This window comes from Mesoplodon densirostris, chromosome 15, assembly GCF_025265405.1.
Source record: "Mesoplodon densirostris isolate mMesDen1 chromosome 15, mMesDen1 primary haplotype, whole genome shotgun sequence".
Lineage (NCBI taxonomy): Eukaryota > Metazoa > Chordata > Mammalia > Artiodactyla > Ziphiidae > Mesoplodon > Mesoplodon densirostris.
The window spans coordinates 29734667-29755651 of record NC_082675.1 but is presented as its reverse complement, the minus strand read 5'-3'; the positions used below and the strand labels follow the sequence as shown (position 1 = coordinate 29755651).

Below are 20985 nucleotides of genomic sequence, written 5' to 3'. Positions count from 1 at the left end.
CGCAAAAAAAAAAAAAAAAAAAAACTAAAATTATAATTTTCCTTCCTCTAAATTCCAGCCCAAGAACAACTACTCACACACACCTCCCATCTCATATGGCTGCCCCTTTTATCTCAGAACAAACATCATGGGAATTAGGAGCAATACTGCATAGAAAACAAACCCAAGTTCTGAAATAAATTTTTCAAACTAATTATTCACAAGTACATTTTTCTATTAATAAAAATAATGAGGTGAAACTCAACAGTGACATAAATGAGGGAAAAGCCGCAAAGAGCTTGTCCCTGAATTCAGCAAGATTTGTCCACAAGATCCTTGGATAAAATTTTTTTCATCCAAGAGCAGCCAGAAGGCTCATTCTAATAAACTGGTGGTTTATTTTTGTAAAATCTTTAGATACTGGAGTTTTAAAACAAACAAGATAAGTCTTAATCATTTAATTTCCTAAGAATTAAAGTTGATCTATATATATATATATATAATGTGTGGGGTTTTTTAAAAGCAAGCACACACAATATCAGTCTTTCATTGAGACACTTGGTTTTCCCATCCAATAAATGCTAACTAACTAAGAGCAGGGGAGAGAGCTGCTTCCATTATGAACACTTTCCAATGAGATGAAGACTTGCTAATTCCAGGAGAGAAAAATCTGCCTCTAGCTTTTTGATTTCTAGATAAGTAAAATTTCACTAAATGAGATGAATTAGTAGAAACCCCTTCTTATTAGCTTAAAGACTGACTACTGAATGCTGAGGAATGAATCCCTTCATTTTCCAGGAAGTAAACTGATTTAAGTTCATCTCTACACGAGGCAGAGATCTGCAACCTCCTTTACTGTAAAGATAAACACATCATCGCAGGTAAGCACAGGAAACAAGCACTGTGCCTGGCAGACAGTGGGCATCTCCACCACGTATCTGTGGCATAAATGGATGGGGACATTTCTGGGTGACTACAGGAGGTCATGTGAAAGGCCCCAACACTTGCCTACACGTGGGACCAGATCACTCGGCAACTTTCTATTCCTGGAGGATCATGAAGGCTGCCACCTGAGGACCCAGCATAAATGAAGACAAGGAATTAATGAATTCCCTCCCTAGTTCCTCTCTGCATTTTCTGTGAGACTCAAGTTATCATTTATGGGGTCAGGTCCTAGAAACAGAACAGCAACAGAATATAACATTCTACAATTCTGTGCAATAGAAAAAAAAACAATCCAAAAATGCTCACTGAAAACACCTGCAGGACACATCTTGGTGCACAGATGTCCCATGAAGAAACGTGCAGAATGCTGGATGCCTCACACCTCAGCAGCTAAGGACAAGGGTTCCAAAGCAGACAGGGAATCAAGGAAGCTCCACCCCGCTCCTTGATTCAAGGACTTCTCTCTACCAGCCCCTCTCGACCGTGGCCAGGATGAGCACCAGGGCGTCAGCAGAAGACTGACTTGGGGCAGGTCCCTGGGATGAGACCCTCAGGGGCGTGACAGCACAGTCCTTCCTGTTGGCAGAGTCGGAAAAATCCAGCAGGGAAGCCACCCTTTCACCCACCCCCTCAGAATAAACGACACTCTCAAATCCAAAAATAATGCTACGATCTATGCACTGGGCTGCACTCGGTCAGTGTCCAGTTTAAAAAGGTCATCGCTCTGGCAGAAATGGAGAAAATAGGCGGAAAAATCCAGATTGGGAGCATTTATGCGAGTCAGTACTCACTGAGAATCACTTTTGTGTGGACTAGACTTAACACTTCACAGAGGGCCTCCACTGGACCACACAAAAAAAGTTACTTAATTTTTCTGAGTTGTCATTTTCTCACACAAAAGCTATTTCCGCCTTCCATTTCCTCGAGTGTCAATTCAATGTAGTAACATGTATTTCTTTCTTTTTATTTTATTGGAGTGTAGTTGATTTACAATGGTGTGTTAGTTTCTGGTGTACAGCAGAGTGATTCAGTAATACATATATATATTCTTTTTCATATTCTTTTTAAAATATTCTTCTTTTATTGAAGTATAGTTCATTTACAGTATCATGTTAGTGTCAGGTGCACAGCACAGAGAATACATAGATATGTATTTATATATATTGATATATTCTTCTTCAGATTGTCTTCCCTTATAGGTTATTACAAAATATTGAGTATAGTTCCCTGTGCTATACAGTAGGTCCTTGTTGATTATCTATTTTATATATTGTAGTATGTATATGTTAATCCCAACCTCCTAATTTATTCCTCCCCCTTTCCCCTTTGGTAACCATAAATTTGTTTTCTATGTCTGTGAATCTCTTTCTGTTTTGGAAATAAGTTCACTAGTATCTTTTTTTTTTTTTAGATTCCACATATAAGTGATATCATATGGTAAATATTTGTCTTTCTCTCTCTGGCTTACTTCACTTAATATGACAATCTCTAGGTCCATCCATGTTGCTGCAGATGGCATTATTTCATTCTTTTTTATGGCTGAGTAGTATTCCAGTGTGTGTGTGTGTGTGTGTGTGTGTGTGTGTATCCACACACACACACACACACATATATATATATATATATATATATATATATATATACCATCAACGTAGTAATATCTATTTCACAGAGCACTTGCAAGTGTTAAAAGAGAGAAAGACTGCTTCCATGCACATATTCACACCTACAAGCCCGTCCACACAGACACACAGTGAGTCCTCCACCTGCCAGGCACCCAGAGCTTCAGGGGGTGGAACACTGTGTGACAAAGGAAACCACACTCCCTGCCTTTCTTGGGCTTACAGTGTAAAAGTGTATGAAATGGTTTTATAAAATGTGACACATCTATAGATAAGAAACATGGTTATCAGGCATCAGCATCACCACAGCGCTTGCAAGATGAATTTGACATTTCAATACTTTTAAAATCCAACTTCTCCCATTACCTCAAGATACTTGAGGAAGGAAATAAGTCATTCCCATCACATAGACAGTGATGGCTCTGTTAGCTGACAAGGCACGTGTTTAGAGCTGAAAGGCCAGCACAGCTCATTTAAGGGGCTGCACCGTTTCCTCCCAACGTCTGAGGAAACCATAACACGCTCCATCCTACATGCAGGACCACCCTTCAGGAAAGAGCCTTCTGGTTTTACAAAGTCCTCTTGTAACCACAAGGAAAGAAAGAAAGAAACTTCAAAGCTGGGATTAAGCTCTAGGCCAGAAAAAGAGACGCCAGCTCCGGAGAGGACAGCCTTCCAGCTCCGGCTGGCAGCAACTTTGGGTCCTTTCTCTGGGCAGATTTTCTGAAGTGTTTAGATGTCTTTGCCAGCACTAGTTTTTCATCGACTTGACTGCTCGAAGCGGCCAGCCTCGTCTAAGATAAGATAAGCCAAGAGCGATATGAACAGAGCAAGTCACATCTGCTGCTGCTTCAACCTCCAGGGCAACGACACAATTTCAGAGGGAAGATGCAGCCGACAGGAAGTGCGTCTGGTCTTACCCATGGGGTGCTGTCCTCACCCCAAATCAAAGGATGTGTGACTCTAGTTATTCCCTCAATACGCCAGCTTTCCACCTGTACTCACCTAGGATCTTCGGCCGCCCTGCCCTGAGGCCCTCAGGAGAGGCTGGAGGCCCGGTCTCCATCCAAGCCCACAGCAGCCTCCAGCAGGTCACCCACCCTCAACCTCCATGCTCGACATTTGTCTCTGGCTCAAGTCCTTGTCCCGTTGCTTTAAGGTAAACATTCCCAGAAGTGTCAACAAAAGTGTTCTTCAGTCACAGTTTTATTACATCGTTTTCTGCAAGTGGGACTTGGTGGTAAGGGGTGGGCTGTTACGAGCCAGGCTGATCCCTGCATCCTCCTTCTCCTTGGCCTTGAACCCACCCCAGGCTCATCTCACTGGCCTGCGGCAGACCGTGGGCTCCCGGCTGGCAGGGACTCATCTCAGTGTCCTCAGGGCCTATCAGGAGCCGCGTCCACACACTGGGGACTAACCTTCCTACACTGAGGTCAGTTTCTTGGTCTCCTCCCCCATCATTCAACGTACACCTGATGGGCACAGTTAGCATGTTTCCGTGGGTCATCCTCATAAGACAGCGAATCTGGGCGCCCTAGAGTTCAAGGAGGTTCCCAAGGGCGGGTACCATGCCTCACACATGTTTTGTCTTCCCAGAATCTAGCCGTATTGGTTGACCAATCAATGACTGTTGAATGAATCAATGAGAGATCAACGTCATCACACTTCTATTTATTAAACGCTTACTATACGTCAAATACTATGTTAGCAACACTTTGAATACATTAATTTTTTTAAAAATTCTCCAATCACCCTATGAGGGAGGTACTCCCTCCCTCCACTTTACAGCTGAAGAAAGTGAGACAGAAACAGGTGGAGTGGATGAGTGTGTGACACCGTTTCCATTGTTGTGTACGTGTTACTGTAATGAACTGAACTCATGTGCTGGCCACAGGCAGGGCCCCACTGGAGATGCTGAAGTAGGAGCATCGGTGTGTGGGGCGCAGGGAACTGAGGGGGTGAGAGGAAAACTCACTGCCGTGAAAGGAACCAGACAGCACCAAGTACTGGGGAGACCATGAGGAGGTGTGACGTGGCAGTGAGGGGGGGGTGTGTCTAGGTGTCACCTGACGGGTGACATTTAGGCTGGACCCTGGGGGAAGGCTGTGCCTTGGAGCAAACAGCCAGGGCAAAGGCCTGAAAGCAAAAACAGCTGCATCGAGAAATAAAATAATCCCAGTGCAGTCAGAGATGCAGGGGCCACAGCTCCACTGGCTGCATTAGGGATTTAGCGTTTGTTTTCTAAGCAAGAAAGTGCTGGCGGTTTTAAGCGGAGGAGTGACATCTAATCTAAGTGTTAAAGCGATCAGTGTGGCCGGCATGTGGGGAAAGGACTGTCCAGAGGCATGGGAAGCATTTTCCTCCATAAAATAAGATTCAACACGTACTCTGGGGAGCTGTAAGAACAAGGAGCAGAGAGTGCAGAGTGCCTGGGATGGGGGACCAGGGGTCCTACTTGCTTCTTCTGCATCCTGGGTCACCAGCCCAGCCAGGGGCACAAAGCAGTCATTTATTACATTTTATTAAAAATTGAATAAATCAATCAACTATTCTGGAGAATTTTCCATATTTCAGGTACTTCAAGTTTTTCACAGAAAAGATATAAAATAGATTCTAGATATTTTACATATTTACGTTTAAAATATGCCAGGCATATTGTAATCCTCTTAGCAGGCCAATTAGATGGGTCCTCTAATCACCGCATTTTGCATACGGGAGAAATGGGATGCAGAGGGCACCTCAGCATCACCCAGAATCCAGGCTGCACAGCTGGGATCAGATGAGGTCAGCTCCAAAGCAGATGCTCAGCAGCCTTTACATGGTGACTGCTTAACTCTGTGTAGGGACTTGCCATGGCACAGTATGAACTTGACAGTAAGGAGGAAAAACTAGAAAAACTGTGAAGGCCAGTGAGAAAAGCACAGGTGAATCACTTACTTTTTAAAGTAGAATCAAGGTCTGCCTTGACTGACTCCCCGTGGAACCATCCAGAGAAATGGCCATGATGAGATAGAAATGGATGATTTCTGCAAGGGTGTTTTGAGTTTCCTGGTTGTGTCAATCACTTACTATAATGAAGGCATCAGGTCTCAATTAACAAATCGCTGTTTTCCACACTGACAAAACATCCAAAGCTCTACTTCGTTTATTTGCTCGTGACTTTCCCACGTTGGGAAACTGGCCAACATCAGGTAGATAACCATCATGTATACCAATGTTAATAAACAAATTCAGAACAAACTCTGCCCTGGGTAAGTTTTCCATTGATTTTGCTACATCACAGGAGATCTCTGATGTTTACGACCCCTTAACATCCCTTCCTGGAAATTAGCAGGATCCTACATTTGTAATATGCCTGCAAGTTCAGCCGTGGAATTCATAATATGTTGTATAAGACACTAGTGGAACTGCAAAGGTAGCTTCAAACCTCAGGGCAATTAAATCAGAACTTCGTATAACTCATGATCATAAACTCATTCTAACTGTATCAGGAGTCGGGCTAAAATAGCACAGCCCACTGCCCAAGGTACTAGAAATTTACATGACCCATAATTGAAAATGCTCTTCTGAGCAGGAAGTTTGGCATTATTATGTGAAAAATGTCTCGACACCCTCAAGGAATTTTGAATACCCTCAGAACATCAGATTAAATAATTAATTAAACACTGAAAAGTATTTATTTACTCTGCTTAATGTCTTTCCACTTATTACAAAATTATTAATTTTTATATTACAGATAAGCACAGAGACTCACATTTGTATCATGTTTTAGAATTTTTTTCATTGCACAAAATAGGATAGTCTCTTGTACCACTTTTGAATTCTCACTATTTGGCTCACTTAACAACTAGCAGAAAATCATTCATCCTTACTTCATTCTTAAAAAATGTTCAAATCAAGAAACCATAATTATTATATCTATCCAACTGAGTAAGTCATCCTCAAAGAATCTTCAAAACCTGCTCTTTGGAGCCAAGTTTGACACCTAACACACTCAACTTGAACCATGTCCTAAGGGCAAAGGAGATCATTCAACTCCACCTGGTTTCTTATGAAATTATCTGGTTGTTACCAATTAAATCTCAAACTGGGAAAATGTTCACAGAATTCAAATATTGCAAGAATCACAATTCGGTATGAAAGTTAAGATTTCCACAACTTAAAATATAAGACGTTTTATGATCATTAAGTTCTGTGTCTGAAAGAATAAGAAAAAAAAATCAACCAAGAAACACTGAGAAAATCAACAAGAAATACAGAGTTAGCTGTACAGCTCTGATATCTAATAAGAATGAAAATAAGTTTACCACCTATATCACCACAGAGCAAACCTGCGACAGTTCACACTGCTCAGTAACCTTTGTCCACACAGACCGCTGTTGAAGATGAATCCACCCTCCTTCCTACGCTTTGTGTATTTTACTAAGAGATCACTTTAAAGAATTATAACTGAATTTAAAACACCACGAGCTCCTCAGAAAAGGTACTTCAGCACCCTGGCTGGAAACAGAACTGGTGTATTTTATCCTCATCAGTCACTGAATCCCCACCCTCAGAATCACCCTCTTTTTGGTAACAGGTTTTTGCCCAGTTCACACCAGGTACCCCGGGAGGCATTCCAATCCTCAAGGCTCTGAGTCAGAGCAGCCAAGACAATGTCAGGGCACAGTGCTCAGAGGGCAGGCGGTGGGGAGACGCCCAGACACGTGGGAGAGAAAGGAAAAGTGACAGGGCAGTGGGTTGGCCCTCAATTTGTCAGCCAGGTGCAACCAGGGGCCTGGCTGACATCATTTCATTTACTTCTTTCTGTCGTTTTGAGATAGATGTGAGTTCTGCCATTTTTCAGATGGGGAAATGGAGGCTCAGAGAAGCCACCCACCTTGAAACTTGTCTCTTTTTTTTTTGGCCACACCTCACGGTTTGCAGGATCTTAATTTCCCGAACAGGGATTGAACCCGAGTCGTCGGCAGTAAAAGCGCCAAGTACTAACCACTGAACCACCAGGAAACTCCCTGAATTTGTCTTCATCTCATCACCAGTGACAAGTGAGGTCAGCAAAGGCTGGACCCGGCCCTATGACTAGAAGCCCATGTCCCTGGAAAAGTTCTGGAAGCTGGAGGAAGGAGAGGAGGTGGGGACTTGGTTATTACTGAGGGAAGATGAGGGGGAGTGAAAACGAGTCCCCCTGACGACTGTGTGATGAATCTCTCCGTCCAAAACCTCATTCCCTTTATATCCCATCCCTGTTCCCCTAAGGATTAAGGAGAATCAAAGAAAAGGGGGGACTGATACTGAAACAGAACCCTGCAGGGTTCTTCCTGGGTACCAGCCCCTCAACATCCCCTACTTCTTGTTTGGTGTTTCCCAAGTTCCAAAGAGCAGGCTCAAGCAGTTCATTATTAGGAGAATAAAGTCACCTTATTATCCTAGTTCCTTCTGAAGGGCTATAGGTTATTATAACCTGATGCATATCTTTAAGATGTTCTGTAGAAATTAAGACCCCCACCAGGTGGATGGTGACTACACGCTGACCACAAGCATGCAGACCCCAGACTGGATGGAACCAGAAGGTTGAGATTCCCAAAACATCACCCCGTTACCTCACTACCAACCAATCAGAGGAAGGTCCACGAGCTGATCACACACCCTGTGACCCTCACCCTTAACGTTGCTTTTTAACTCCCTTCCCTGAAAGCCATGTGGGGGAGGGGGGATTTCGGATCTTTTAGGCCCAAGCTGCCCGTTCTCCTTGCTCGGCACCTGCAATAAACACTATACTTTCCTTCACTACAACCGTGTCAGCAGCTCGGCTTTGCTGCATGTGGGGCAAGCAGACCCAGGTTTGGTTGGGAACAGTGGGGATGGTGCTGAGCTATGTCTGGGGTACCTCACATCTGAGAGTCTATGAAGTTTGAACCTCCACCTTGAGAGAGACAGCCACTCTTTATATTTACATAGCCACTTGTCAGATGGGTACCTGTGATGCCCTCTAGAGAGAAAGGTTGAAAACGAAGCAAACGTATGTTCATCGTGGAACAAATACCAAGAAGACACAGAACACTGATGCTAAATGGTGGGTGTGTTTACGAAGCAACCACACTGAAGTACACACTGAGAATGAGTGAATAAACCACAAGGACCCTGAATGAACACCTACTAGCTTGTTGTCAGCCTGGAAACAAGAATCCAAGGGGCTGAGGCTCTCACACCACCCACAGTGGGTACAGAGGGATCTAGTGAGGGTGGGAGAACGAAAACCAGTGAGCAGACAGCTCCAAGCTGCAGACCGCACGGATAACCTGAAAATCTCTCTTATGCTTGCCTCCCGTGTTGCTTAATTTTTAAGTAGAAAGAAGAAATTAGGTAACAAAAGAATATCTTATGTTTTTATTGAAAATTGAGATGGACGAAGTGCCGATAGCTGAACCAGGAATTCACAGGTGGGAAAATGTAAATGTTGATATTTAGAGAACTTCAAGATAAGACTTTTAAACATTGTCAGACTCCTCTTGGGCAACAGCCAATAAAGAAACCTAGAAAGCAAGCACGTCAGAAGTGATCACAAGACACAAATCCATAGAAAACCAGACATGAGCTTCCTTTGACACTGGGGTAAACCAGAGCCAGTGCCGCCTTCAGATAGAAAGGCCTGGGCACATGGACAGACCTGGATCACTGCGAGTTCTAGTGAGTCTGGGAAATGGATAACAGGGTAGGGGCAAGAAAAGTTGGCCAAAATCAGATGAATATTTTTTTTTTTTTTCTTTTTGCGGTATGTGGGCCTCTCACTGTTGTGGCCTCTCCCGTTGCGGAGCACAGGCTCCGGATGCGCAGGCCCAGCGGCCATGGCTCACGGGCCCAGCCGCTCCGCGGCATATGGGATCCTCCCAGACCGGGGCACGAACCCGTATCCCCTGCATCGGCAGGCGGACTCTCAACCACTGCGCCACCAGGGAGGCCCCAGATGAATATTTTAAAGAGTGATGGGAAGAAACACAGTCACCAATGGACCATTAAAACCACATTTCAAATACCTTTTTTTAAAGAAGATGCATTATGTACATATTCAAATGTATAAAATATGATTATGTTGCAAAGTTATTCTAAACAGAGTTTGTTTGACTAGCATCTTTTCCCTCTTTGGAAGATCAGCACTACATTTAAAATACACTCTCCAGGACTAGATGTAACAGGTAAACCTGAGTCTAGACAGATTGGAATAGGTAACCAATCACTGTCCCAAGGATAAGGTAACATCTGAGATTTGTTCCCTTAGAGGTAGTAACTTTGGGAAGATATACCCTTATTCTAAAGATAACTGCTCCAAGTACTTAGGTACCCAATTTAAGAAATGCATTTGGGGCCACTGCCACAGCCCTTTTAATAACCTCGATGGTGGGAAATTGTTGAGGGTGGTTTTCAGGTTTGAAAATAGCCCAGAGTAATTATAATCTGAGCCCAGTGCAGGAGGTGAGGGTTGTCAGGCCAGCCCTGCCACCGCAGTTCAGAGATGCACTGTGACTCCAAAGTGATGCAACAGCAAGTGGTGATGTTTCAAAAATTACTGCTGAAGGGGTTTGTGGTTGTTAATGAGAAGTTTTAGGGAGCCGGAGGCTTCTGGAAAATGCTGTCTCGCCAGAAACAAACCCCATTTTATGGCAATCCCTCTCCCCCCAGCCTTGTCATCTGACCTTTAATGTTCTCTTCCCGGACTGAAAATGGTCCGGCCCAGGCCTGAGCTGCAGCTGCCCTGTCGGGAACAGGGTTGGGGGGCGTCTGGCTCTACCTGAGGATGCTTCACTGCTCACCTGCCACTCTGAGTTCAAGCCCAAGGCCAAGAGTCAAGTAGGAGGAGGAGGGAAGGAGGGGAAGGAATAGGAAGGGGGAGGCTCTGAAGGGCAAGAAGCACCTGTGACTCTCACCTGTCCTACACACACCTGAGATTTTTGTGCCACCTCCCATTTCCTTTTCTGGGTAACAGAACTGCCCAGCTAAGATCTCAGAAGGTCTGTGAGGTCACTGAAACGTTATGCTTTGTGATAAAATTCAGTATTTTACTCAAAATATCTTTCTCTGATTCAAATCTTGTCTATACAGTTCTACGCCCTGACAATTTCATTTCACTTCAGTTGGTAACTCTATGTGGTTTGATTTTCTTTACAGGCATGTCTGATCATAAACTGCAGGTGGTAAAATTCTTTTATTTCTGCAAAGCCACACACAGCTGATTCTAAAGCACACCTGACCACACAGTTTAGAGTTCTCGCTGTTACCATCACAGAGGGTGTGTGCTCTATGTGATACTGTGCTGGCAGCAAGTGAGGGAAAACCACCAAAAAATGAGGATTGCAAAACCTCAGCTTGAGTGTGTCTCCTTCATAACCAACTGTTCTAAAAAATGCTCCATCGAATACCTAACATGATAGAAAATTATTTTCCTTAGCAATTCCTAACAATTCTTACAGATCGAGTGTGAAATATGTTAAGTCTGATGGTTATTAAGAAACCAGAACAATTTAGATGAAAGAATTCTGGTGTGTTGGCTAAAAAGTACTGCTTTCTAGTCATCCCTTCTAGTATTGAAGGAAAGTATGTGCAGAAATATTACTGGAGAATCAGGAAAATATTCCTTAGCCTCTAACACCTCATTTTCTAGATAGTGTAATTGAGGAACAGAGCGTTTCCATGAATTGGCAAAGTCCCATAGCTCTCTATTAACAGGATGGAGACTTGGTCTTTAGACCTTCAGACCAGGGTGCCTCCGAAAATACGTGCTGCCTGGATCCCCAAGCAGGGGACGTGTTCTCACCAAGATGCCAGAGCAGCACCTGCCAGCAGGCAGGCACAGTCCCAGGACAGCAGGAGGAGGAAGGACTCAGGTCTGCGTGGATCTATAGCCCGTTTCCATGGCGCTCTGCTCCAGTTTCTCAGTTGCTAAGGTCCTCCATCCTTCCTCATTTTCTGCACCTGTGGCCCAAACTGCTGACTCCGGGAATTCAACCGCAACAGAAAACAGATCGATGTGTGTAGTTCAAGGAGAGCTAAAAACATTTTAAAATATAAGATGATGCTCCGGGCAAGCTTTACCACCGACAAGCAGGTTTTTCTTTCTCTATTCACTGCAAAGCAAGTAAAATGTATTAATTGTCCTACTGAGAAAATGCACATTTAGGAAAGTTGCAGAGCATTCAAATTAGACCGTCATGCATTTTATTTTCAAAGATGTAAACACCCATAGCTATAAGATGCTAGACTTAACTCTTTTTTCAGACTTCTGAAATATTCAAGGGAAAAAATTTAGCCCTTGATTTCATTAATCAATCAGTTGGCAATATTTCTTCGGTGTTCACTGTGGGTCACAGCCCTGCCTGGACAGCTGAACGGTAATGATAGGATACAATTTTTACAGTTTAAAAAAACCCTAAAAATATCTATTTACTACCTACTGTGTGTTATGCAGTAAGTTCAGTGCTGGGGATATGACAAAGGATCACGTGGGGTCCCTGAACTTGCAGGCACGTGGAAGGGAAGAGTGGGATCACATAACTTAGTACAAAACTCTGTGGTTCAGACATAGAGATCAGGCTTGTTTTTGCCAAGGGGGAGGGGGAGGGAGAGGGATGGACTGGGAATTTGGGGTTGGCAGATGCAAACTATTACATTTAGGATGGATAAACAACAAGGTCCTACTGTATAGAACGAGGAACTATATCCAATCTCCTGGGATAAACCATAATGGAAAAGAATATTAAAGAAAGAATGTATATATGTGTAAAACTGAGTCACTTTGCTGTACAGCAGAGATTGGCACAATATTGTAAATCAACTAACTATACGTCAATAAAAAAATTAAAAAGTCCGTGATTATATGAAGCAAAGTGCCGGGTGAACACAGAGGAAGCAATTCAGCCTGCCTAGGAAGGAGAATTAAAGGTGAGCAGACATCCCATAGTTTCAAAGGTAACAACGAGCAGTGGCACAGAAGCCTCCCCGCCTGTCCGACTAGGGGGTTGGTGGTGGTGGGGGCACACAGACTGTCTTCAAATCAGGTCTTGTTCTGAAGCTTCCTTGGAAGTTATTGCAACTGCAAATTATCTGCCCGTGGAAACTACCTTACCCCAAAGGAGCAGGTCCTCAGACTCACCTCAGACTAATAATAATGCCTAAATTCTGAGTTTGCAACTCATAAGGAGACCTAAGTTTTATTAAGTATTTACCACAGGCTAGGCACTGCACCAAGGGCTTTCCAAGCACCATCAGCAGCCCTCTGAGCTAGGTACCATTACTAACAACTCGTTTTACAAGTGAAACCACTGAAGAACAGAGAGGTTAAGCACCTTGATCAACATCACACAGCTAGTATGACAGGCCAAGATGGGGATCTAAACATCCAGGCTTTGGAGCTGAGGCATATTTCCCCCTGGATGTCAGAAACCATACACTACAAACAAAAGAAGGAGAAAGAGAAAGAATGTTTGTGTTCTGTTTCCTGTATAAGGAGCTAGCCCTAGGAAAGATGTGCTACTTTTCGTAGCAGAACTCTTCTTGGTAAACCCCTAAACGCCCAGTGGTAGTCTAGCCTCTTAAGATACCCCTGGCATCTAGACCTTCTCCACATCCACCATCCCACACTGCTCCCCCCATTCAGCTAGGTTGCCCATCCTGCCCCAACTAAGCAATAGGAGGGAAGCAAGCTATTTGAACCAACTTATACAAACACAAGGATGAGAAATGGGACGTCCAGCTGGACGTGGATGTGGGAACAGCGAACTTGAGCCACAGGGATGGATGCAACTCCGGTGGGACAGCAGAGCTGTGACGGCCCCGTTGGACCACCTCCCAGAGCGCGCAGTGAGCATGCGCACTGCAACCCGACTGTCACGTGAGGGAAATAAAGTTCGTCTCATGTCAGCCTCATTACCCTGAGAACCTATACTGAAAAGGGGACTCATCTTTGCTTAGAACGGGCTGAAAGGGCCATCTGTCACCCAAAGAAAAGAATCTCCTCACTCCCAGGCCAGGATTGCATGTTTGCCTGGCCGAGGCTTCGCCCCGTGGTGGAGGTGGGCGTGGCCACATGGCTCCCCCAGATTTGCTGCGGGGAGGCTGGGATGTGATGGGCAGAAGAGAAGGGCCACGTTCTCCTCACCACAGAGTAGATTCTGGAAGAGGCTTCAAGCTGGGGAAGGCACATGGCTCAGCGGGCGGGTAGGATGGACAGAGGCCAAGACGGAGGCTTGAGGCCCCTCCAAGCCTGCAGGACACACAAGATGTGAACCCAGGCAACACTTCTGCCAGCCAAGGAGAAAGAGAAAAGACAAACCTAGGGGACATCTATGAACACGGTGCGTGATCTGGACAGTGGTACCAACCTGTGGGCAGTGGTACCAACCGTCTCATCAGAAATGTGCAGGTTCAGGAGTGGAAGGAAAGCTTGCTCTGAGCACACGGGAGGTGGCTCAGGGTGAGGACAGGATGCCTGACATTGATGGAGTCAAGTTTAGGGGGCTGGGCGGGGCGGGGGGTAGTTCAGAGAGGGGAAAAAGTGCCCAGGGGAGACTCCTCTGAGTTTGGGTCATAGAGAAAATAACTCCCTAAGAGAGCACTGAAAGTCTCAGCAAAACCTTCACCCGCCCTGGTGACAAGTGAAATTGCCACAGAACTAACCACATGGATACACCCAGTCCATTCTTTGTTATGAAATGTGTGGAAAGTTTGAAATTCACATAGAAAAAAGTTGAAATATTCCCCCATAATATCCTAGTTTAATGCTCATGTGTGTCTACCAGTAAAGCTGAAAAGAAGAATTCAAAAATAGCAGGTTATGAATCAGGAGACATCACCATTCCATATGATGAAAAGAAGCAAACCAAAATTGTATATTCTGCAGGAGCCTGGAAAAACATTTTTAAATTGATAGTATGTATAGTTTTTTTAATCTACCAATAAATAGGAAAAATGCAAATTTGTATGTTATCACTCTTGAATTCCCATTAGCTAGTTATTGGACAGTTCAGAAATAATGAAATTGCTACAAACTGTGTGTCTGATGTGCTCTCTGAACAGATATTTAGCGTGTGGTCTCCTCATTTTCTTGATCCTGCCATGTCCTAATGGGTCTAAGAGGCCAAGTGAGGGGCTGGTGAATGCAATAAGCTTCCTCTAGGTTTATCTGTTACAGCCAAATATCGTTTCAGTGTTTTCCAATTCAACCTTGTGTTTAGCCTCCACTCAATCAGATATTGGCTTTATTTTGTTGATCTGACTGCATGTCCTCAAAACAACTGTGTAAATCTACAAATCTTACAAAATTTAATGTTTTACATTCTATACATCGTATCATCATATGATTCTTCAATCAAGCGCTCTTAAATATGCAGCTACACTTACACTATTCTAAGTTCTCCTGGACATTTATGGAAAAAATTATAATATTATACTGTAACTATGCAACTTTATAAACAATTAACTGGTAGTATCACAGGATCTGAAAGGGAAATGTCCATGTAATAAACAGAGAAATTGAAAAACAAGATCATATTAAAGACTGTGAAAATGATGGCACAGCGTCAGGAAGACAAAAGTAAACATTGTCAGTATAGTTCTAAGGAGAATCTATTATTTAATTAGAATGCAATGCAGATACATAGAATATTGAATAAAATGTCGAGAAAAATCCTGATCATTAAAAATCCTCCTGCCACACACAAACCAACTTTCAATCGCATAATTCAGCTCTAGATTTCCGTACTAAACTGCTTTCATACGAATCCCATCTACTCAACTCAGGCTTCTTATGACTCATGTCACCACCTGCTAGTCTGTTAACTTCTACGCAGACTTTCCTCAAGCCTTCCTGCCACTGTACTCACAAAAGCAGTCATAATCCCTCCCTTTAAGAGTACCTGCAGTGTGTCAGGCATTACCCAAGGTGTGCAGGAAGGAGGTATTAATATCCCCAATGTGCAGGAAGAGAAACAAACAAGCCAAACCAACTCTGCAATCAGAGCCAGGATGTGAATGGCCGTCTCTTAAATTGCCGAGTCACTGCACCCTCCTCCCCAAATGATGAGCAGGCACACATGGCCTGTAGGGGGACAGACCCAGTGACAAACTATGAGGTGGACACATGGCTCCAGCTTTTACAGCCCAAGTGACAAAATGATCTTGCCTGTCTGTTCACGAAATATTTTATTTTAGATTTAAGCTATAAATTCCCAATCCTTTTCCCTAGCACTCTTGTCCTTTCTGAAAGTGATAAATAGTATACACCTATCTAAGGCTGAGAAGGTGTGATGGAAAAGAAAGTGATATTAAAGCTGCCAATGCATCCTTCAGCAGCTGAGACCGCCTATCTCTGACAGCTACAGCAGAGGCTGGGGAGACTCTAGGCCCTGCTCATTGGTAATTCTTGGAGTATGTGTAAGTGTGATTACAAAATGACACGCGTTACAGGGGAAAATATATTACACAACAGAGAGGAAATTACGTTGAGATATAGCCCTACTCGTACATATTCCAAAAGTGACTCCAAAGTTTTGCTCATTTTAATCCAACTATCTCTAAAGGGAATTTTAGAGATTCTTGGTGGATTTGCAATATTATCCAAGTGTGACTTGCCCTCAGAGCACTAGCTGGTTGGCTGATTCTTTTCATAATCTACACAGTCTCCTGTTCCGCTCTGGTCACCTCATTTAGGGGAAGCATAAACTCGCGATGCCTTGTGACTCTTCCCCTCCTGGACCAATCTGTTCTGTCCAAGCCAGGCTCCCCTCTCCTCCCCGCAAAATAACGTTAAGTCAGCTCTTCCAGGAAAGACATTAGGAGACTCCAGGCAACAGCAGGCGAGATGGAATGAATGGTCAGCAGCGTGTGAATAAAAATATGCCAACCATTTCCCAATCCAGGAATGGACTCAAACCATATACTTAAAGTTGGGTGGGACAGTAGAGTCAAGCCAAAAGAAAATAAATGTAAAAATATTTCTAAAGTGCTCAACAGTGACCAGATATTATTACAATTATCAAAGATTGCATAACATTATGGAAGGTTTTGTCTAGGTTCTCTTTCATGTAAGGTTTAAAAAAAAAAATCAGGGTGGCTACCCAAGTACTCATAGACAATTTTGGAGATCTTTAAAATTTTCAGTCTCTACTGATGTAGGAAAACTTGCCACTGGATGTCCACTTTGGATGATAAACAACATATTATATCATATCATATATATCATATCATGTGATATATGACATCATATTATATTATATTATACTACAGTTTTGTTCTGCTTTAAACACTTAAGAGCCACCTAACCTGCATAAAAGAGGCCTGATTTCACTTATCATTTCTCTGTAAATTTCTTTTACAGAAAAAGAAAGAACTCAAACATTGAATTAAACACAATGGCAGTTAATTTTTAGCATCCATCCTTAGGTGAAGAGACTAGGACATCCATGTGCAGAAACATTTCAACAGTCCATTGAAATGATGTTGGAGGAGTGTTTTTAAAGAGAAATGCATGAGCTTCTGCAAATGCTTGGCTTTGAAGGCTGCCTTAGCCAGATATAAAAAGACGGCTAAAACGTAAAAATCGATTCTAATGGCAAGCGGATCACTGCACTCTCCATGCCCAGGATATTAGGGAAACCTGAATATTTGATTTAGTAGTACCTTGGGAGCAGGCGGACCTGAAAACCCTCCAATAACCTTGAAAACATCCACTTCCTATAGAAGAGAATTGAATGCCCGAATCAGGCGACACCCATCCAGCAGCCTTTCGTCCTGCAAGTCAAGTACAAAGACTAGAAGGCGCATTAGCCGTCGGAAGTGGGTTGTCTTTCCTCACCGACCAGTGAGGGGTCAGTCGGGGGTCAGAGCTCTGGTCCTCCCAGGAGCTCTGCTCTCATTCCAGAAAGGGGGCTAGGTCCGAGGTCCAAGTCCTTCCCCTTCCTCCTCCGGGGAGTGGGGAGCCACAGGAGCTAACATGATACGGCCCACCCCTCGCGCACCCTTCCACACACACTCACACACACACAGGTTAGCCTCCCTGAACCCGGAAGGCGGGGGGAATCCAGAGGAACGAGCTGGAAGGGAAGGCGGTGCAGGGCGGCGGGCGACGCGGCCCTCCTCTGTCCCTGGACGCCGCCCTCCCGCCGGGAAGGTCGGGGGTGGGGGGCCACGGGGCGCACGTGCGCATCCCGCCCCCGGGCGAGCCTGGCTGGGCCCCAGCGCTCCTCGGGCGGTGACCACATCGCGGGGCCTAGGGGTGCGGGGAGGAAGCCAGGGGGAGGGGCAAAAGGGCCGGGCGGTGGCGGGATCCCACCACGCGACCGTGGTCGCCGCTCCTCCCGGCGCCCCTGGGAGCATCCGGCTCTCGCCTCGCGGCTCTGACGCCAGAACTGGGAGTGTGCCGCGCCCCGGCCCTCGGGAGGGTAGGGCTCAACAATCCTGCAGAAGGACTTTGCGGTGTAGACCCCCATGATGAGTCGGAATGAGACAGCCCCCACCCCGGCGGCCGGGGACCATCGGGGCAAGCGAGCTGGGTCCTGCGAGCGCCAAGCTCAGCACGAGGTCCCTGGCCATCAGCGGGTAATCCCTGCTGTCCTTTCGCTCCGCTAGGTGTGCGCCGCAAGAAACCACCCTCCTGACTCTTCCGACAGTCCCCGGGAGCTGCCACCCCGCCGAGACGGGGGAGGAGGGGAAGGGAGGTGGAGGGACTGCGGAGACGGGGGGAGGGGGAGGGGTTGGGGGGAGGGGGGAGCCACTCCCCACCTCACTGACAACCGCGAGTCGACCCCACACCGAAAGCCCCTGGTAACCCTGGCTCCAGCGTCCACTCGGCAAATAGGGAATGAGCCAGGCACGGCGTCAGCGGGCCCCCAGACAGGACGCGACCTGTGAAGCAGCCGCGCTATTTCCCCAGATCGCTTTCCCAAAGGCTTTTTTCTTTTAAAACTCAAGCAAACTGGCGGGGAGAGAGGCCCTCAGCAGCTTCGTGGGAGCTGCGCTCCTCCCCTACAGGAGCGATGATCAAGGACAAAGATCCCTGCAAAACGGTCCTGCCCTGAAATTCAAGTGTCAAAGAGGCCGAGGCTGGCATCCGTACTGGTCCCTCCTCCTGCCCGAGGACCAGGCCTTTCGCCTCCGGCTGTTTCCACTCCGCAAGCCTTCTCGGTTTTCCGCGGAGGTGTCTTCCGTGTTAATACTCGACTACAAAATCCCCCCCGGGAGCTGGGATCAACCCTCAGGAACCCCTCCAGGGCCCCCTTTCGATTACCTGCTCAAAGAAAACACTTAGCACAGGTGTGATCTTGATTCCTCCACCTCTGGCAAAATGGAAAAAGGTAGCTTTTTCTGCACAGGTCAGGCTCTCTTTGTAAATGCAATTGCTACTTGGTAAGAAATGTTCTCTTTTCTAGCTCTGGTGGGGACAGGGGAGAGCTAGGCGCCCACAGTCACCTTAGGAGTGGGGTTCAGTGTAGCATACACGGTCTACTAGAGGAGAAACTCGGCAACTCTCACTCCAAGCCCACCGCCGGGCCCGTGTCTTTGGACCTGACACCCAGTGGCTTTTCACGCCCTGCCAACCGCGTAGAAATAGTGAGATCCTTGCCTGGGAGTCGGCGAGGCTCCCTTCTGGCCCTCCCTTAAGCCTCGGAGTCCCAGTGCGACTCTCTAACCGGCGACAGATCTGTCTGGACGGCGCCGGAGTGGGGGATGGGTTTTGGTGTCTGCAGCTTCCGCGACCAGCACTTTTGTTGTAGCGGCTTTTGTGAGAGAAAAAGAAAGTAAGCAACTTCGGGGCACTGCTTCCTGGCGCCCTCCTGTTCTTTTTAGAACGACCTGAGTCCTTGCCCTCTTCCGTCACAATGGCTGGGATATTGGATAGGGGAGAGGTGGCCTAGGAACTGTCTGGTTCACCGTGCGCCCTGCGTCTAGGGACAGGCGGAGGGGGACTCTTGTACGATCCTGGGAAGGGGGTCTACAACTACCTTCCAGCCAGATTCGCATCCTTTGTGCACGAGTCAGCACTCCACAAAAAATTCCACGTGTAACTACATTCAACAGTCTCCAACACAGGCCGGGCCCGGTCGCCCGGACTCTGCAGCTGGACCGTTGAGAGAGACCCCGCTCGTGGAGACCCCGCTCGTGCGCTCCGACGCGGAAAGTGCCAGTGCCCTGCTGTGGCACCGGGACTGCGGCGCGGGTTCTCCGAACCGGGTCCCGGGCACTCGAGCCAGTGACCCGGGTTTGCTCCGAAGCCCGCCCCCTCACCCTGGAATCTCGGAGAGCGGAAAACACTCACCTACTGCCAGGCAGACGGGGAGCAGCAGCCTGAAGATGAGCCCGCACACAACTTCCGAGGCCATCGCGTCCGTCCGGCGAGTCGGAGCAGAGGGTCGCTAGGACTGGGCTGCCAAGCCCATGTCCGCCTAAGACCTCCTGCGGCCGGCGGCTCCCAGCCGCCCGAGCATCGCCTCTGCGAGGGCCGCCGCGCTGTGCGCCCCGAGGGCGCGCTCTCCACTCCCGGCCGCCCCTCTCCGCTCTCCCGGCCGCCGCTCAGCAGGCCCTAGGAAGCCCACTCGCCGGGCGCCCGACCCCGCACGGCCGTCCCATCCGGTGTGGACTCCCCGATCCGGCGCCGGGGGCTTCTGCAGCGGGTGGCGGAGGCCGGAGCGGGGCGGGGTACGGGTCACTTCAGGAGGGTCCCGCGAGGCGGTGCGGCGAGGAAAGGGGCGAGAAGGGCGTGCTGTCCTTCTGTCGGCTCCTAGGTTGTCGCTCGGGGGTGGCAGACAGTCTTCTCCGCCGAGCCTCCCCCGAAGCTAGTTGGCAGGGCTGCCGGCCCGGCCCGGCCCTCGGCCTGGGCTCCCGGAGCGGCCCCGGCCCCGAGCGGCCCCGCGGCGGCTCCCCCAGCGGCGCGCGACTCAGCTTCTACGCCCCCGGGCTTCGGGCTGGAGAGAGCTGGGCGCGAGCGGCCCGGCGCAAGGAACCATTCCCGACAGCGCGGGGCTCGCTGACGGGTCCTCTGTGGGACGCGAGTGGGGGCAGAAGTCGAGACGAAAGCGCGCGAGGGGCTCAGGCTCCACTGGCTCCTCGGCGGCCTCGACTTAAACGAATAAAATGAAAACCGAACGCCGCCCGGCGGCCAGCGCGCCCCCGCCCCGCGCGGCGCAGCCTCGCCCTCGCGGCGCAGCCCGTGTTCCCGGCGGGCGCGCACTTCTCCACCTTCAATGAAACTTTCGAAGCCGCGCTCGCGGAAGGGCGTGCGCGCCGGCCAATGGGAGGGCGGCTCGGAGCTGCGCGGGGTCCCGCCCCCGGGCGGCTGGAGGCCGGAGCAGGGTCGGGTCGCCGGAACCCGGGGTTGGCGAGCCCGAGCTTCCGAGCGGGGGACTTGGAGCACTCGCTCCCCAGACCCAGAGCACTGCTGGGTCCTGTCCTTCTG

The 20985-nt window shown here is 47.4% G+C and overlaps 1 protein-coding gene across 3 annotated transcripts in view; it reads right to left on the bottom strand.

Moving 5' to 3' along the window:
- PIEZO2 (piezo type mechanosensitive ion channel component 2) overlaps positions 1-19912 on the bottom strand; it is a 351580-nt gene extending 331668 nt beyond the window's left edge. For all 3 annotated transcript variants that reach the window (XM_060119106.1, XM_060119107.1, XM_060119108.1), the window contains exon 1: positions 19849-19912. In XM_060119106.1, coding sequence (XP_059975089.1) covers positions 19849-19912 — 64 coding nt within the window. The remainder of the gene's footprint in view (positions 1-19848) is intronic.
- Positions 19913-20985: the final 1073 nt, after the last annotated feature.